This window comes from Pelobates fuscus, chromosome 8 (genome assembly GCF_036172605.1).
Source record: "Pelobates fuscus isolate aPelFus1 chromosome 8, aPelFus1.pri, whole genome shotgun sequence".
Taxonomy (NCBI): Eukaryota; Metazoa; Chordata; class Amphibia; order Anura; family Pelobatidae; genus Pelobates; species Pelobates fuscus.
In genome coordinates, this window is record NC_086324.1 from 54,830,653 (window position 1) to 54,849,569 (window position 18,917).

The window sequence follows — 18,917 nt, forward strand, 5'->3', positions numbered from 1 at the left end:
TCTAGTGGCTGTCCCATTGACAGCCGCTAGAGGCACTTCCGTGCTTCTCACTGTGATTTTCCCAGTGAGAAGATGCCAGTGTCCATAGGAAAGCATTGATAATGCTTTCCTATGGACTGGCTGAATGCGCGAGCGGCTTTTGCCGCGCATGTGCATTCAGCCGATGACAGAAGAAGAGAGAGGAGAGTCCCCAGCACCGAGGGAGCCCGGTGCTGGAAAAAAGGTAAGGGATTAACCCCTTCCTCCCCCTTCAGCGCCACGGGAGTGGGACCCTGAGGGTGGGGGCACTATAGTGGTCCTTTAATCCCTCTCAATATTCTACCCATAACATGCTCGCACCTATCCTGTTCAGCAACATATTTACATGTTTAACTTTCTCTAGCAAACCATCATAAACTTCTATATTCTTTCAGTATGTTTAAATCAGAAAATTTTGTAGATTGTACCAGTGAACTCTGCGGAATACATTGTATATTGTACCAAGGAGCTCTGCAGAATATATTGAATATTATAGCTGTGAACTCTTCAGACTATATGGCATGTTGTGCTTATAAACTCTGCAGAATGCATTGAATACTGTACCAAGAAACATTGCAGAATACATTGTATACCATAGTTGTGAACTCTTCGGAATATGTTGTTTGATGTACTGATGAACCCGGAAGAAATATTGAATACTGTACCTACGACCTCTTCAGAATTAATTGTATTTTGTTATGACTTAATCCTTACCTTTGAGCTCTTCAGGAATTGAACCGCGAATGATGCCAGTGGGCATAGTCTTGGAGGGCAGTGTTGTGTTGCCACTATTGGCATTGGATGCCTTTAAATTTGCCATGCTGCTCTGGTTCCCGGGTCCTTTTTTCCCATTTATCGGGGGCAGTGATCCTACAGGTGGGGCTTCAGGCATGGGCAAAATATCTCCATCTAGACAACGATCACAAACAGTTCACAAGTTCAACATGACTGGTACAATGTTAACGACAGCAATCGGAAATAGATTAATTAGTCTTTGTTAATTCTACTGTTGTACACTCTGTGCAAATGGTATCACAAAACATAACTCCACAAACTGTACTCATTATAAATTAAGATAAAACAACGGAAGGTGATTTTCTGTTCTGTTGTGTCATACCCCCCCAGAATATAGCTTGACCTCTTTACAAATAAACCCAATACTGTCACCACCATGATACGCCATTAGTGCTCTTGCCAACCTTCCAAAAGTGATGTGATTAATAAAAATTGCGGCAAGAGTTTTGCCAATTATATAGAAGGATGAAGCAACTGTAGATAGATGAATAATTAAGCCAGTCTTAACAAGGATATTTTTCTTCCTTTTTTCCAATGAGTGTATTTTGCCTGAGGTTTTCACACCTAAGTATGAGAAGCTAATTAGACTTTTTAGCTACATGTCTGGATGTAGCCAATGCTTCCTCGCTGTACTGTATTTAAGTTTTAATTTAAAGAGAATATATAATGCATTTTTAGTAAGTACCTTTAAAGAAAAGTATTCATTAAAATAAAATGTCATAAACTAAATGGTCCCTTTTGTTACCCAAGTCTTAAAACTTGCTTTAAACTTTCTAGTCTTTTTTTCCCTGTTAATCACCCCATCCCCATATCAATGGCTAGCCATAGTCCATAAAAATAAGGTCACAGAAAAGGTCAGGTTGTAGCAACCAGTAATGGTACTTTCAGTCTACATTCAGGAGTTAAATGTCTATTTCAGGTGGGGGGGGGGGAGGGGGGGGGAGGGGTATGTGAGGAAGGCCGTGTGGGTATTAGGAAAAACTTAAATGAGCATTGGGACAGCTAATTTACTACACAGGGTAAAGTCATTGCCCACTGGATATGGATAAATGTACAGATAATCAGATACGGCTGTTACCAGGATGGAAACAATATTTTTCTGGATTACAGTAGTAACTCAGTAGTAGTCATTAATTGACTTTGATAAAAAGGAAATAAAAGCTGGTAAAAGCTGGTACTGCCAGGAAAGAGCCATTATAATAATTATTATTGGTGTCTATATAGCGCCAACCTATTCTGCAGCGCTATGCAATTTTAATCTGGGGATAGAACAGCAAATGAGACGTACTATTACAAAGGATAGCAGAAACAAGAGGTTAATGCAGAAACAGCTGGATCGAGCTTACGGTCTATAACTATATACACTGACCAGCTAAACTATGTCACTAGCTAATTAGTAAAACTGTTAATATTTCTAGGAAACACATGTAAAGATATGATCAGTTTGCTAAACCTGTGTATTTAGAGACATGCTACGCAGCCAGGATACTGAGAGCTTGCTCATCCAGACCTTACACAGACATGCATTCTTTCTTATCATTAGAGTGGCTCCTAAAAATCCATTGCCTGCCCCAACTATCAGCTTAATTAGCAGTGTCACCACCTGGTTTGCAGAAGTTATTACATAACAATAAGGAAGGATTTATCACCGAGGGTAGGGGGAAGTAAGGATAGCAAATTACATCTGACATTCAAGCAGTAATATGTAAGGCAAGTGTCTGAAAAGTAAAGTATTGAAGCAAATAAAACACTTATGCCTTGTATAAACTTTAATTGAAGTGACACAAAACTTTATTCTCAACTAACTGTTTCTTTAATAAAGTAAAAATTCAATGGCAACCCAAATAGGGTGAAGACCTATATTGGACAAGATATATAGGATTTTACCTAGCCTCATGGCTGATATGGCTGGAGACAGGTCCTAACGTGTCAGCTCTTGCCTGAGTCAATTTGTAGCCCAAACAGCTGCCAAGTAGGCTGATTGGTAACGGACAATTGTTTTTCCTTGTTGGGTATTTACTTGTAGGTTAGCTTATTATGAAGTCTCCCAGCAGGTGATATACAGTTCATATATTAAAAAAGTTCAAGTGTGTAAATGAAAATTTGAAATGTAAGGGCCCTGATTCAAGAATTTTCTTTTGGCCCCCCTCTAGCGCAAGGATGGCAAAAAGGTAGATCCTGAACTGTCATACGATTCCCATGATGCTTTGCCAACAGGGATATGCCATTTGCCCATTCGTGCAAGGTTATATTTGTAAACCGGGTCTGTGTGTTTGAATGTAGAAGTGTTTTTGTGTGGAGTAGGTGTGTGTGTGTGAATGTAGGACTACATTGTTGTGTAGTGTTGGTATTTGAATGCTGTTGTATGTTTGTATATACTGTTGCCATTTGAATCGAGTGGTGTATTTTTGTGGAGTGTGTGTGGGAGCAGGGTGTGTTTCCATGTAGCGTTTGCGTTTGATTGCTGGAGTGTGTTTGTATGTAGTTTTGGTGTTTGAACGCATGGGTGTATTTGTGTGCAGTGTTAGAATTTGAATGCCAGCATGTATACACATATACACATACACATGTGCATCTGACAGAGGTACACACTGACACAGATACACATACGCACACACATATGTCATAATTTACACATTTTCTATCACCATCCTGTTTCCATACCTCTTGGGTGCAGAAGGGTGACCTTTCTAGGGTCCACTAGGATGTGGCTGCAACGGGTGCAGGTTGGGGTTGATGGAGTTTGAGGCTGGTCTAGGTTCTTTCAGTCTACTCTCCCACTCCTCTCTCTGTATCCTCCTCTCCTTCCCTGTATGACTCTTTGTAAGCTGGGAGGAAGTGGCCGGAATTTGCTACCTCCAAGCACTGTGAGTGTACTGACAACATAACAGGGACCCGATCACACTGTTAAAGGAGCGCAATGCACAACCTGGTCCCTAATTAGATAATGGGTCACCTGCTTGTGAGCCCCAGGACTCCCGATAACCACACAGAGCGACTCTGTTACGCTGTTTCAGAAGTTGTGGGGCAAAGTGCAGAGCAAGCTCATCTTTAAGCACATTCAGACTGCACTAATTTCAGTCCATATGTGAGTGCTTCAGCATCACTCAGTGCATGGGCAGCCTTGATTTGCTCTGCCGCCAGGCAGACCTTACAGACACTAACTCCAGTACACTGTGTGTAGCCTATATTTCTACAGTAAAGGAGAGAAATGATCCCTTGGTAAAACCTCTCGCTGTCAACCAGATAGCCAGTAAGGTTGCCTTCCTCACTCACTTTGAGCAATTACTAAAATTGTAATCAAGGACTTCTCATAGAGAAGCACTGGTTTCAATGCATCTCCATAATAAGTATTGCTGGTGGATCAAGACGACTGCTGCAAATGAAAGCTCATGTCCCAATGCTTCTCTATGAGAATTATTGGATTGGTTGAGAGATCATCACAAGGAGGCCGAGCTGTGCTGCAGCAGGAAGATATATGTACTGTATATTCTCTCTCTTAATACTGTTGTCATTTGTGTCAATGAATGTGTTCATAAAACAAGCAAATAAATAAACACAGTGTATCAAGGCTAGAATACATCTAACAAAAAGGTTACCATCTACTACAAAGCTAGTCAGTACAGAACACGTCACAAACTCCCCCCAATGTTTCGGCACCTCCCTAATCGCCTTTCTCAAGGGTAAGAGAAAGGCAACCAGGAAGGTGCCGAAACGTTGGGGGGAGTTTGTGACGCGCGTTCTGTACTGACTGACTTTTGAAGTAGATGATAATGTTTTTGTTAGGTGTATTCTAGCCTTGATACACTGTTTATTTATTTGGTTATTATGTGTACATTTGATTATTGACTTTCAATAAAGTATTGTATTTTAGTGATTTGAGTGTGCATCCTTACTCTTCTGTCACTTTGAATATTTGATTGTTTGGGTTTGCAACTTAATATTCATGCAATTATGATACATGTTATACCCCTTCATGCAGTATTATATTTGGTGCTATGAATATGTTCATGCCGTAAATCATATCAACAGTGCAAATATGTGGGTGTTGAGTGTTAGATGAATCACACGGTGCAATCCAAAAACTAGGTGCATGCAAAATTCTACTGTGACATCAGATGGTTAGTAACATATTAGGAAAAATAAACCAATCCCTTGACTATTCAACTGTATACATCGGCAGTTTTCTCTAAGTTACGGTAACTTAGGCTCCCTGAAATTCATTTAAATCCACAAAATAATGTTGTTTTTTATTCTAGGAATCTCTAGTGTTGTTGTCTGCATCCAGACCCTACTTATATTTTTAATTGGAGGAACATCAAGTGCAATTAGTATTTTTTTATTTTATTTTTTTGTAATAAGGAAGTCTTTATTTCCTAGGTTCATTGACAATGATGTAAACAGTTGAGGAACTGGTATCGTCTAATATCATTCACTCTTACACATTCACTTATATATAGAAAGCTTTTATTTAAATAATTGCAATCAGTGTCAGTATTTTATTTATTTATTTAATTTTGGGGGAATGTTTATTAAGTCTCTTAAAAAAAACAGATTTTATTTAGTGATTACTTTAGAATCTAAAAGAAATCATAAATCTATTTCCTAATAAAAGAGCACATTATATTGAGAAAGCTGCTGCCAAAAAGTGCATTCTTAATTAGTCCATTTTTAATTGTAATATTTTAATTAACTTATTTTCTTCGATACCAGTGCATGTTAGATATATCTGATTTTTTCTGGTATCGAAGAAAGAGTCTTATTTTTACTATTTAAATTTATTTTATTTTTTTGATAAAATAAATAAAGCTGTGAAGGTTCTGGGTTTCACAGCAAGATATCAGGAATTTAAGTTTAATAATCCTTCACAATTAAATATATGGAACCATTTCTGCATCTTCAAGATGTGTGATATGACTCCATATTCAGTCACTGAGTAGCCCAGGCAGTTGGGATATATATGAAGGAAATAGGGTCATAGGGTTATAAAGTGTGGAAATCAGTAGACATGTGCAATTCGTTTCCGTCCGAATATGAATTTGGACGAATGTCGGACATTCGGGTACTCCCGAATTGCCAAAGTGCCGAATTACCAAAGTGCCGAATTGCCGAAGTGTCGAAGTGTCGAAGTTCCAAAGCACAGTATTGCCTAAGTACTAATATACTTACCCAGTGAAAGAAGAAGAATGTTAAATTGTAAACAATTTTAAATAAAAAGTTTACAAACATAGCCAGGATTCAGCTGTAAGCATTTGCACTTACAACAATCAAGTAACATACATTCATATAAAATTTAAGTTACTTGGCCAGTCAATGTAATGACAGGAATAAATAAGTAGATTACTCCCTAATTCCCACAGTATTAGGGAGCTATCTATTAATAGGCTGAAAGACCTAAATAGGTCTTTCAGCCAAATTTACTAATACTAAGTAAAGATTACTTAGTATCAGTAAATTATGCCCCTACTCGCTATACCGCAAGTAGGGGCATGTCTATTAAACAGTGAGCAGCCTGAGCGGTGGGGCCCCTAATGTAAAATAATGGGGGGGACCTATTGTCCTCCCCCCTGGCCCCCACCCCTGAGTGGTGGTTGGGGGCCCTAATGTAAAACAATCTGGGGGACCTAATGTCCTCCCCCTTGGCCCCCACCCCTGAGCAGTGGGTGGGAGCCCTAAAATACTAATTAGGGGGGGGACCTAATGTCCTCCCCTCTGGCCCCCACCACTGAACGGCGGGTGGGGGCCCTAAATACTAAAAAGGGGGGACCTAATGTCCTCCCCCCTGGCCCCCACCCCTGAGTGATGGGTGGGGGCCCTAATGTAAAACAATCGGGGGGGACCTAATGTCCTCCCCCTTGGCCCCCACCCCTGAGCGGTGGGTGGGAGCCCTAAAATACTAATTAGGGGGGGGACCTAATGTCCTCCCCCTTGGCCCCCACCCCTGAGCGGTGGGTGGGAGCCCTAAAATACTAATTAGGGGGGGGACCTAATGTCCTCCCCCCGGCCCCCACCCCTGAGCGGCAGGTGGGGGCCCTAAATACTAAAAAGGGGGGGACCTAAGGTCCTCCCCCCTGGCCCCCACCCCTGAGCGGCGGGTGGAGGCCCTAAATACTAATAAGGGGGGGACCTAATGTCCTCCCCCCTGGCCCCCACCCCTGAGCGGTGGGTGGGGGCCCTACAGTAAAATAAGGGGGGGCCTAATGTCCTCCCCCCTGGCCCCCACCCCTGAGCGGTGGGTGGGGGCCCTACAGTAAAATAAGGAGGGGGACCTAATGTCCTCCCCGCTGGCCCCCACCCCTGAGCGACGTATGAGGGCCCTAAATTAGAATAAGGGGGGGGACCTAATGTCCTCCCCACTGGCCCCCACCCTTGAGCGGCGGGTGGGGGCTTTAAATTGAACAGGGGGGGGACTTAGTGTCCTCCCCCCTGGCCCCCACCCCTGAGCGGTGGGTGGGGGCCCTAAAAACAATGCCCCCCCCCCAGGTGACTAGGGATCCCCAACCCCCTAGTCACCTCTCCCCCCCCCCCCAATAAAAGTTATCCCCCTACCTACCTCCCTCACCCTAAAAATAATGAGGGGTGGACCTTTAACTAAGTACCTGTAAAAAAAAAAAGAACTTACCATTCAATGTTTTCTTTCTTCTAAAATCTTCTTTTTTCATCCCCAAAAAAGGGCAAATAAAAAAACATAATAACAGATGCAATTATAAAAAAAAAAAAAAAAAAAAAAAAAAACGAGCACAAAAAAAAATTATCCATCTTCACCCATGGAGGGCTCCGCGCAGTTAGGCTCAGAGCACTCCCATTGGTGGGTTTAAGCCATCCAATCAGAGTGCTCTGACAGGTAAATGAAGAGACTGACAGGTAAGTCTCTACAGTTACGTGTCACAGCACTCTGATTGGTTGGTTTGAAATCCACCAATCAGAGTGCTCTGTGTCATTTTACACAGCGTGGGAAAGTTCTTTGGAATTTTCCCACGCTGTGTAATTTGACTCATAACTCGCTGATTGGTTACGTAACCCACCAATCAGAGTGCTCTGAGCCTAATTGCAGGGCGGGGAAAGGCTTTATAAGCCTTCCCCCGCCCTGCCGAGCTCAGTCTGCGCGGAGCCCTCAATGGGTGAAGAATTATTATTTATTTTTTTATAATTGCGTCGGTAATTATGTTTTTTTATTTGCCCTTTTTTGGGGCTGAAAAAAGAAGATTTTAGAAGAAAGAAAACATCGAATGGTACTTTTTTTGTTTTTATTTTACAGGTACTTAGTTAAAGGTCCCCCCCCTCATTAGTTTTTAGGGTGAGGGGGGTAGGTAGGGGGATCATTTTTATTGGGGGGAGGGGGTGACTAGGGGTTTGGGGACCCCTAGTCACCGGGGGGGCATTTTTTTTAGGGCCCCCACCCTCCGCTCAGGGGTGGGGGCAAGGGGGGAGGAACTTAGGTCCCCCCCCTTATTAGTATTTAGGGCTCCCACCCGCCGCTGAGGGGTTGGGGGCCAGGGGGGAGGACACTAGGTCCCCCCATTACAATTTAGGGCACCCACCCACCGCTCAGGGGTGGGGGCCAGGGGGAGGACATTAGATCCCCCCCCTTATTCTTGTTTAGGGCACCCACCCACCGCTCAGGGGTGGGGGCCAGGGGGCCCCTTATTCTTATTTAGGGCCCCCACCCGCCACTCAGGGGTGGGGGCCAGGGGAGGGACATTAGGTCTCCCCCTTTATTAGTATTTAGTGCCCCCACCCGCCGCTCAGGGGTTGGGGCCAGGGGGGAGGACAATAGGTTCTCCCCCCCCATCATTTTACTTTAGGGGCCCACCCGCCGCTCAGGGGTGGGGGCTGGGGGGCACTATTTTTTTTTTTTTTTTTTTAAAGAGTGAGCAGTCACAGGCTGCTCACTGTTTACTAGACATGCCCCTACTCGCGGTATAGCGAGTATGGGCAAAATTTACTAATACTAAGTTATTTTGACTTAGTATTAGTAAATTTGGCTGAAAGACCAATTTAGGTCTTTCAGCCTTTTGGTAGATAACTCCCTAATACCGTGGGAATTCCGAAATGCCGAAGTCCCAAAATGCCGAAGTTGCCGAATTTCCGAAGTGTCGAAGTGCCGAAGTGTCGAAGTTGCCGAATTTCCGAAGTCTTGAAGTGCCGAATTGCGAAAATCCTGAATTTCGGAATGCCGAACCGAACCGAAATTTTTTCCCATGCACATGCCTAGAAATCAGGAAGTGATAATAAATTAAATATGCCCAAGTACTTTAGCAGTAACCCTGAAATTTTAGTCTTAAAACATTTTTTTGTTATCAGTGTAAGAGTGAATGGTATTTATCATCTTCAGTTCTAGATTGTATCATCTAGGACTGAAAATGTCATGGTAATCTAATGTCTCTAAGAGGTGCCAGGTTCGGTTGTTTGTTTTTTTTGGACAAACCTATTTGGGCATGAGAAGCCTTCACCCTCTCTTTTCCTGTACTCTTCCAGTTAAAAGCTGATATCCGTTTGCTTATTGGATGGAGACAAGAGCTACCTGTTTGAGGATCCACATTCCAGTCAATCTCCATCTGCAGTGCATTAAACCTTCCCTCTTCAACGGGAATCTGTACATCATTGATGAGAGATGGTACCACATGTTCCTCTTCACGGTTACCTTGACTCAGAACCTCTTCTTTAACAGCTTCTGAAACAGAAAATATAACATAAAAAAGAAGGCCAATTTTAATTTAAAACTGATGTAAAATGAACAGACAAAATGTAAATACTGCAAAGTTGGGGAGTTGTTTATGGCATGAATTTAAAGTATAATCTGTTATTTATTTATTTTTAAAAACAGACTACGTGCATCACAATCAGTTTGACGTCACCAAAATGTCTGTGAACCTTTGGGAATATATAATATAGTTTACACTTTTAGAATATTATTTATGGAACAGCTACTGCCTAATAGGCAAGAAGGCATGGTGATGCTAATCCAACTATTTCAGTTACAAACATACACAATATAGCATTTGTTGATTCTGATCAAGAAGCATTGAATTTCGATGCTTCTCTATGAAACTTGTGACTGGTTTATTTGATTGAATGCTTTGATTTAACCGAGAAATGGAAAAAAAATGTTGTGACTAGGAAGAAGATGTGGAATGGATTGGGCACAACTTGTCTAACAGCTAGATTCAAGGCACCTTTTAAATGATATTTAAACATTTTGCAGCAAGAAAAAAAAAGGGAGAGAGGGGTGAGAGCACAGGGCTGGATTTAAATGTGTGTAGGCACAGAATTCTATGGCAACCCCTGCTTTTCCTTCCTCCAATAAAAAAAAGATGTAGCAGATAAATGTGTTAATTTACAGGCATAAAAAAAATCTAAAGCTTTGAGTGCTCAAATTTGGGAATAAGAAGAGGATTTTTTTAGGTTTTGGAAAGGGTTAAATTTAGTGGAAGTGGAGTTTGATGGTCTATTTGCAACGTACACACCCTACAGTGGTTGACAGCAGAGCTGCAGTGGTCATTCTTCAATGAGCATTATTCAGTGCTGTTCCTGCTTCTCATGCAAGGCATTTCCTGTGTGAGAGGCTTTTAATGGGGAGACGGGAAGTGATCGCTTCCACTTCCTGTCCAGCCTCACACACAGACACTGGAGTTTTACACCCACTGTAAACTGTTTCTGTAGCTCTGCTATCTAGCACAGGAGGCTTACTGGACTACAGAGGACACTGGCCAAATCTCTTATCTCCCCAACTGCCAACTTAAGCTCCAAAAAGGCTCATTGTAAGTGCGGACACAAGTACCTCTTTCTGCCTAATGAGAAATCCATCCCTGGGGAGGCTAAGTGAGAATGGCAGAATATAAAATTAGGAGCAATAATATAGAGCAGGTAAAACAAGGTTGGAATAAACCTTTAACAGTTTGTTACCAAAATGGTATAATATAAAATTATATTTATTATTTCAAATGTTCTCATTACACGGAAAAAAAATTGGTAAATTAAGATCTGAGTTGCAAAATGTTGTCCAAAGAGATGAACAGAATAAATTCGAATTTTGTCATGTCTCCAGCTCTGTTAATTTGGCCTCCGTTTTGCAATTTATTTCTCTGTAGACGCCACATTATTGTGACATGAGCCCATTGTGGAACATTTCCCCTCTAAGTAACAGGTTTATTTACCAAAATGAGAATTCCATGTGAATTTCAAATTTAAAACCAGAGTAGATTAACTAAAAGTAGGGCAGCCTTTTCAAGTTCAGCTACTTTGACCTTAAATGTGAAATTCACTTTATAGTGTCACTGTCGTGAATAATCCAACATATGTATGTTGTCTGCATATTTTTTAGAAGTGCAAAAATGCATGTATGCATGAAGAACAAAAGATAAAGTGGCACGCTAAGCATCATAATTCCAAAAACTTATTGGAGTGACTCCACTATTGCTACTGCGCTAATGAAGACATTAAAGTCTGCGTTAGCCTGCCAAGCTATGGGCAGCAATAGCAGGCTGGGAGTGTTTGTTTAGAGGAATTATCCAAGCACCATAACCACTACACCAGTTAGCTCTGCTGAGCTAAGCCCTGCACCACTAGCATAGCTCAGACTGAGAGCTTTTGGCTTTATGGAAAGTAGTTAAGGCAAGGGGCAATACCCAGCAAGCCCCAGGTATGAAGTCAAAACTTTAAAATGGTTGGTTTGCTTACGGGGCAGTGCCAAGGCACTCCTGGCACCACAATCACTACAGCCCGCTATAATAGGTGTAGTGTTTGAAGTGTTCCTTTAAACCTCGCCCAGTGTTCTCAGCCAATCATTACCCCCAAAGTGTATATTACATCCAATGACTCACTATATTACCCTTTATAGCTTAGTGGGTGCTCTATAACTAGCTATATATCATACTACTAACAACTTGGGTGTTAAAAAGGGAATACCTGTTTGTATTGCAAAATTGGTCTAAAAAAAAAGCTCATTTAAAACCTGTAAAAAAATTTATTGAGTAATGAAAATAGAACAAAAGATGTAAAAATTGACTTGAATTGTCAGAAGAAAGGTTTCATTGAAATCCAGCCAGGGAAGGATCAGAAGCACTAAGATGCAAGATTTCACCCAATGGAAAAGTTTTTCCCTCATTGCTGTTAACTGACACTCTGTAGATGTATTCATTTTCTCTCTAGAACATTCTAACCCACCAATGCTATGAACGTGGGAAGAGCATTGCAAGGAGGAATAGGTAGGATCCATCACTGGTAGAATGACTTTGAATGCGTACACATTTGCTGTCTATAGAAAGGTTTGAGTTACATTGTGTCTCGTGAAAACTAAAAGAAGAAAAAGATGGGTATTTGCTAGATGTTTCCGGAAATTCACACTAAATAGAATCTATGTCTTGGAAAACAAAGAATGCTTGATCTAGCTTTAGCTTTGAAGACCAGCAATCTGGCTGAACAATGCAAGGAATAGGTAAACAGATACACAATATGGTTGATTGAATTTCAACTATGCAGGACAGATCCACTCTAGTACCCCAAAAACGTATATCCACAAAGACTTTTTAGGCTTATTCATACACCAGCCCTAAACAAAGTATAAATCATCAGGAATTCAATATGAATTTATTGGTTAAAAATAGTCAAACTGATCTAATTCTACAAGTAATCTATGTTTTTGAAATTCAATTTGAATTATTTTTTTATTTCTAACAATTTATGCTTTAGTGGGTAACAATGTTTGTCGATTATGAACAATCAGTTTATTGTAGTGTCCCTCGTTTTTTGGAGAGGGGGCTTCATACTATAATGGGTACCATTTATATTTAAAGGGTTACGCCAACCACCACGACCACTTCGGTGATTTCAAGTAGACACAGCGAGGGCGCAGTATTTCTGCTTGAAACACTGAACATCCACGCTGACTTAAGAATATTCTCCTCTTGCAAGCTTTGTTCAACCCGTCCTGCCATATCTGCGGTCTCAGCCTCCCTCCATTTCAGCTGCTATATTTTTTTCACAAATCTCCCCCCTCCCTCTGAGCCTTCTCACTAACTCTGACTTAACCTTGCTGGATCAGATGGCGCACATGCCCTCTGTGTTAGTGAAACAGTCCCATCACAGGCTTTTCTATGACAAGCCTGTGATTGGACCCCGTGACGCTCCCTTTGACATTGGATGGAGGTCAACGCCAGGACCTTCACCCGGCGCTGAATGTCGGGTAAGTAATAAAACCTTTTTTAGTATTTTAAGAGAGCTGGACCTATCTATATATGCCCAACAGGGCATTATGAGGAAAAACACCTCATTAGTTGTTAGGTTTGGAGGAATCTTTTTTATGGCTTTCTTTAGACAGACAAAATATATGACTACACAAATCATAGCAAAACATATTTGTCTGACACATATATTCATTGGATCCAGAAGAATGTTTTGAGCCTAGATATAGTCAAATTAGTGGGAGCCAGAATTCCTTGTTGTGTCGGTATGAAAGCCCCCAACTGGGTTATTCACTAATCTCCGAATTAAATCAAATTTAAATCCATATGGAAGAAATTAAGCTAAAGCATACAAGCAGTAACTATAGGTGAAGAATTTCTCCAGATTGGTTGTTTTGCTCTCATTTTTGACTTTTGGGTCTCAATTTGCTGTAATTCACAGGTTAGTGTTGGATAACCCTATTAGTGTACTATTACAATAGGTATTGCAAAAAAAATATTACAGAAGCAATATAAAATGCATAAACACATTTTAGTTATACAATGAAACAATGGCGTTTATTCACTAAACACGGACCCAAAAAACTAATTGCTCAATTTATGCAACAATAGCTGGTTTGCAAAACTTCTCCATCTCAGCATGAGTCCCAGCTTTGAAATTATAGCTTTGAATTTGCAAGTGGATTTCCAGCTCCATACAATTCAGCATTTGTTGAATAACCCCCAATATTTGGCATTACCTCCTTGCTTAACCTTTCCCTCTTGGTTTATTTTCTGGTTCTCAAACTGAACAAGCAAGGGGATAACCAAAAGCTCCTTTGGTGGTTCAGTGGCACACAACCTCCTTTTACGCCGCGGAACCCGTGTGGTTTCCTCCAAGATAGGAGGTAACTTTAAAGGTTCCTGTACCTGGGGAATAAAAAAAATATATATATATTTATAAAGCAAACTAAATCTACAGCACGTGTAATCAATGGAGTTTATCTAATAGGGTCATTGGAACTTCACCGGCCCAATGAAAATCCTATTTTCCGTCTATTTTACATAGTAATTGGTTGTCACCTTTGTGTTTGAATCCTTTGCTTCTGGTCCCACAGACTGTGGAATGGGGGGTAAAAATCCTCCTTCTGGGAGGGGAGGTTCCTTCTCATAATGTGCTTTTATAAGGTCTTGTTTACCTGGGAGACAATGACAATTAAATATAATTATACACCTACAAAATATTTGCTAGTTTGCAAACCTGTTGCATTAATTTACCAATAGCTAATGTGGATGTTGTACCATTAGTGATTACCGACTGTTTACATGCTACAAATTAGTAACATTTAGTTACTTTTAATAAGCAGCTAATGCACTTTTTTACACCTCTCGTAAAGTTACAAGACACTAAATTACCTAAAAAAAAAAAAAAAGTAACACCTGGCGTCCAAGATAGATGGCAAAAATTGCTATAGCTGACTAAAAATTACACCAGCCTCAAAGTCTAAAGATCAAAAGACAAGTTAACTCTCAATAAATCACCTATAAAAAAAATGTAATTTTAAACTGTACGTTTTTCTGGGAGTACATCTAGTTTGCAAAACTGTAAATGTGGTGGTCGGTATCAGTGGACATTTTAATGAAAAGCATAGAATCAAGTCTTATGTGGATAAACTAATAATTCAAGGAAGGACGTTAAGAAAACTTAGCTCTCTGACCTATCGCCTATCCGGCACTCGAGAGAACATGAACATCGCCAACTTGCACACCGATTGCCAAGACGGCACTATGTGCCAAACCCAGATAAGTACATACCCACCCACATTCTTATTGCAAGACTAAACTACAACACCCCTACCTTGTCATGCGTGTCCATTGGATACAAACTACGTGAGCAACATTCCTCACATATAACAATATGGCGGTAGCCACATTCAAAATCTATTCCCTCCATGTAAAAGGGCTCAACAGCCCGCACAAAAGGCGCCTAGTTGTCCATGCTATGCACAAGTCCAAAGCCGCTATCATATGTCTCCAGGAGACACACTTTTGCAGCCGCAATCCCCCACAAATACGCTCCAATCATTACCCCCAGGTATTCCATGCATACTCGCCCCACAAGTCTAGGGGTGTAGCCATCCTGTTCCACAAGGACTGGGTGTTTCAGGAAACAAAGAGACATACGGACACAACAGGTAGACTGCTAATTCTCACAGGTAACCTTAACGGTATGCTAGTCACAATCGCCTGGCTCTACGCCCCAAACGAGGCCCAGATCGCATTCATACGCAAATCCTTGAAATTAATAGACAAAATCCGGACAGGCCACATAGTTATTTGCGGTGACTTCAATAGCACCCTAGACCCGACCCTGGACATACAAAGGGAACATAACAAACCCCCAACCTCACACGCAGTCTCCACCTGCAGCGAATTAAGCAAAACAATCCTCACTAATAACCTTTATGATGCTTGGAGACATATCCGCGAGAGAGAGACTATACTTATTTCTCGCAGGTACATAGAACGTACTCCAGAATTGACCTATGTCTGGTAGACAAGGCCACACTGATGAACATCGAGGAAGTGCACATAGGCCAGAGGACCTGGTCAGATCACGCCCCATTGACAATCACATTCCGCTCCCTACACCAAGCCAGAGGCAGAGGGACGTGGAGACTAAATGAGAGCCTCTTAGACGACCCACAAGTGCTTGTTAACGTAACCAAAGAGGCATCCGACTACTACACACATAACGCGACTGACTCCATCCCAATTCAAACAGTATGGGTCGCGCACAAGGCAGTCATGAGAGGCATATTCATTGGGGAAGGCTCAAAACGCAAAAAACACACAAATGATACCCATAAAGCCCTACACCAAGAACTGACAAACTTGGAAGCACAAAACAAATCCAAACCTCGCAAATCCTTAACTGCGCGCATCACCGAGGTACAGAGGGAACTACACACACTCGAACTTATCACCACCGAGAGGTGGATGAGATCACTCAAACTCAAATACTACACGCAGAGAAACAAAGCGGGTAAACTGCTAGCCAACAAACTAAAAACAAAACAAATACAATCCAAAATCCCCTACATTGTATCTCCCACAAAAGGCAAACTATACAACCCACTAGAAATAGTCAATGAGTTAGCGGAGTACTATGACCGACTATACAATTTACAAAACGACCACCAGACATCACAACCGACCTCCAAAAATGTAGCTGACTTCTTGGACGATATATCCCTACCACAACTGTCACCTCAAGCCAGTGCACTACTAGACGCCCCATTTACAACTGATGAAATTCGTAGGGCCATCCTTTCCCTGCCCAAACATAAAGCCCCAGGCCCAGACGGACTATCTAATTGCTATTACCACAAACTGGAACCGACTCTCACAGCACATCTCACCAACCTGTTTAACGCCATAAAAATGTCAGGCACCCTCCCTACGGAAATGCTGGAAGCGAACGTAGTCACCCTTCCCAAACTGGGCAAACCACCCACATACTGCGAAAACTTACGCCCTATATTGTTACTAAATGCAGACATCAAGCTATATGCAAAACTCTGGGCGGTGAGACTAAAAACCCATCTCAAAGACTTAGTATCAATAGAACAAGCGGGATTCGTCCCCGGGAGGCAGGCAGGTGACAACACCAGACACTTTATAAACTTAATTAACTGGGCGAAATCAAGCCAACAAGCAGGGATTGTTCTGGCGTTCGATGCCGAGAAGGCTTTTGACCGCCTGAATTGGACATACATGGAAGCTACACTGACCAAAATGGGTCTCTCAACACAAACCCTAAGGGGCATTATGGCCTTGTACCAGTCCCCATCAGCGAGAATCTTTAACTCCGGTTTCATTTCAAACAAATTCCACATTAGCAACGGCACACGCCAAGGCTGCCCGCTTTCCCCGCTCCTGTTTATACTCTGTCTGGAACCACTTATATTGCACATTAAAAAACATCAGGGCATAGCTGGCTTATCCACTCCTGCAGGCACCCACAAAATAGCTCTGTTCGCGGACGACATCCTTCTCTACCTCACTAAACCTGCCTCCTCAATCCCACACCTGATGGCACTTCTCCTACAATACGGGCAAGCATCATACTATAAAAACAATCTAAAAAAAACTCAAGCACTCCCCATAAATATTACCTCAACAGAGCTACAATCACTCAAGATGCACCACCCCTTTGATTGGAGGAAAACCTCCTTAAAATACTTAGGAATCAATCTCACCAAATCACACAATCCGTTGTCCCAAGAAAACCATATCCCTTTAACCTACAAACTCCAAGCACAATTAGACGCATGGCAAAACCTTGAACTATCATGGTTAGTGAGAGTTAACACTGTTAAAATGATGGCACCACCCCATATCCTTTACTTATTTCGCACCATACCCATACCACTAGGGGCCAAGATAATCCAAAGATTCCAGAACATGTTTAACACATACATTTGGAAAAAGAAACCCCCAAGAATAGCCAGACGCCTCACGTGGTTATCTCTGAACAAGGGAGGTCTAGGTACTCCAAACGTGAAAGCTTATTACAGGGCGGCAGCTCTAGCACAAGGGTTAGACGCGCTGTCACGCACCACCCCCCATATCTGGACCCCCCTAGAAAATGCATGCATAAGGCCGTACACGGTACAGTCTATGTTAAGATCATACCATGCATGGGATCCACACGAACGTAAGCCCCTGGCCAGTACGAAGTTCTTAATCGACAGTTGGAGAAAATGGGCTCACTCGCTCACAGGTGCGGACAACATTCTGTACTTTGCCCCGATACACACAATCTCAGAATTGACAGAAGATATCAATGTAGATCCATGGAAGCAACAGGGAATTAATTCGATATCCCAACTATTTTCGAAAGACGGTATCAAGCCATTCCCAGTCCTTCAGAGAGAATTTGAACTCCCCCATAGGGACGTTTTCACATACCTCAGAACCAAACATCTTCTCCAATCCCTTCACACGCGCCACAGCGACGAGTCACAACTGACGACTTTTGGGTTATATTGCATAGGGAAAAAAACACAACTAAAACCGCTATCCCTATGCTACTCAGCATTAAACGACGCAGACCCTTTCCATAAACACAAATACATGGAACAATGGGAATCAGACCTAAATACCATTATCCCTACTCCACTATGGTTACAGGCGATTCAAACTACAAGAAAGGTGTCTCATAGTCTGACTCTTTGGGAAGTATACTATAAGATACTGATGAGGTGGTACTTCGTGCCTACCAAATTAGCAAACATTTACCCTTCTGTACCTGACATGTGTTGGAGATGCCATCTCCATAAGGGAAACATGAGACACGTATTCTGGGACTGCCCCTTGTTAAAGGGAATATGGCAAGCAATAGCCCAAGCTGTTGAATTGTTAACATCACGTAAAATACCGTTCACACCGGAATGTTATTTGCTCCATCTTTCACCTGAATTGCTTGTAGATAACAATAGATGGGTGATTATACACCTACTGACAGCAACTAAGACCAGCATAGCCAGTCACTGGAAAAGTACACAGGTTCCTTCCCTTCTAGAAGTGTGGAACAGAATTGACGCTATCGCTGACTATGAAGGCATGGCATACAGGTTGAAAGGCCAAACAGAGTTACATGCTAAAAGGTGAGCAAACTGGCAGCTGCACCAAACAAGTGAAAAATCTCAAATACACAGCGTTACATTAGATCCATCCACACGACCATAGGATAACTACGACACACCAAATTACTAGATGATATATTTACCTCAATAAACACTCTCGAGCAACACCGTTATATATGCCGGGATACGACTGAGATATTAGTATTCAGGGACGCAGCCTAAGTATACCATTCCCCCTTCCTCCCGTATCCTTCACTCCCACCCCCTGTGTCACCCTCTTTCCTATTACCGT

General features: G+C 41.9%; 1 protein-coding gene across 1 annotated transcript in view; it reads right to left on the minus strand.

Annotated features, from left to right (window-relative positions):
* The window catches only part of KIAA2012 (KIAA2012 ortholog), a 193,155-nt gene that overhangs the window by 118,991 nt on the left and 55,247 nt on the right, over nucleotides 1-18,917 (minus strand). Inside the window, exons 7-10 of the mRNA XM_063429839.1 lie at nucleotides 14,058-14,173; nucleotides 13,736-13,904; nucleotides 9,338-9,487; nucleotides 733-927 (exon numbers count right to left, since the gene is read on the minus strand). Coding sequence (XP_063285909.1) covers nucleotides 733-927; nucleotides 9,338-9,487; nucleotides 13,736-13,904; nucleotides 14,058-14,173 — 630 coding nt within the window. The remainder of the gene's footprint in view (nucleotides 1-732; nucleotides 928-9,337; nucleotides 9,488-13,735; nucleotides 13,905-14,057; nucleotides 14,174-18,917) is intronic.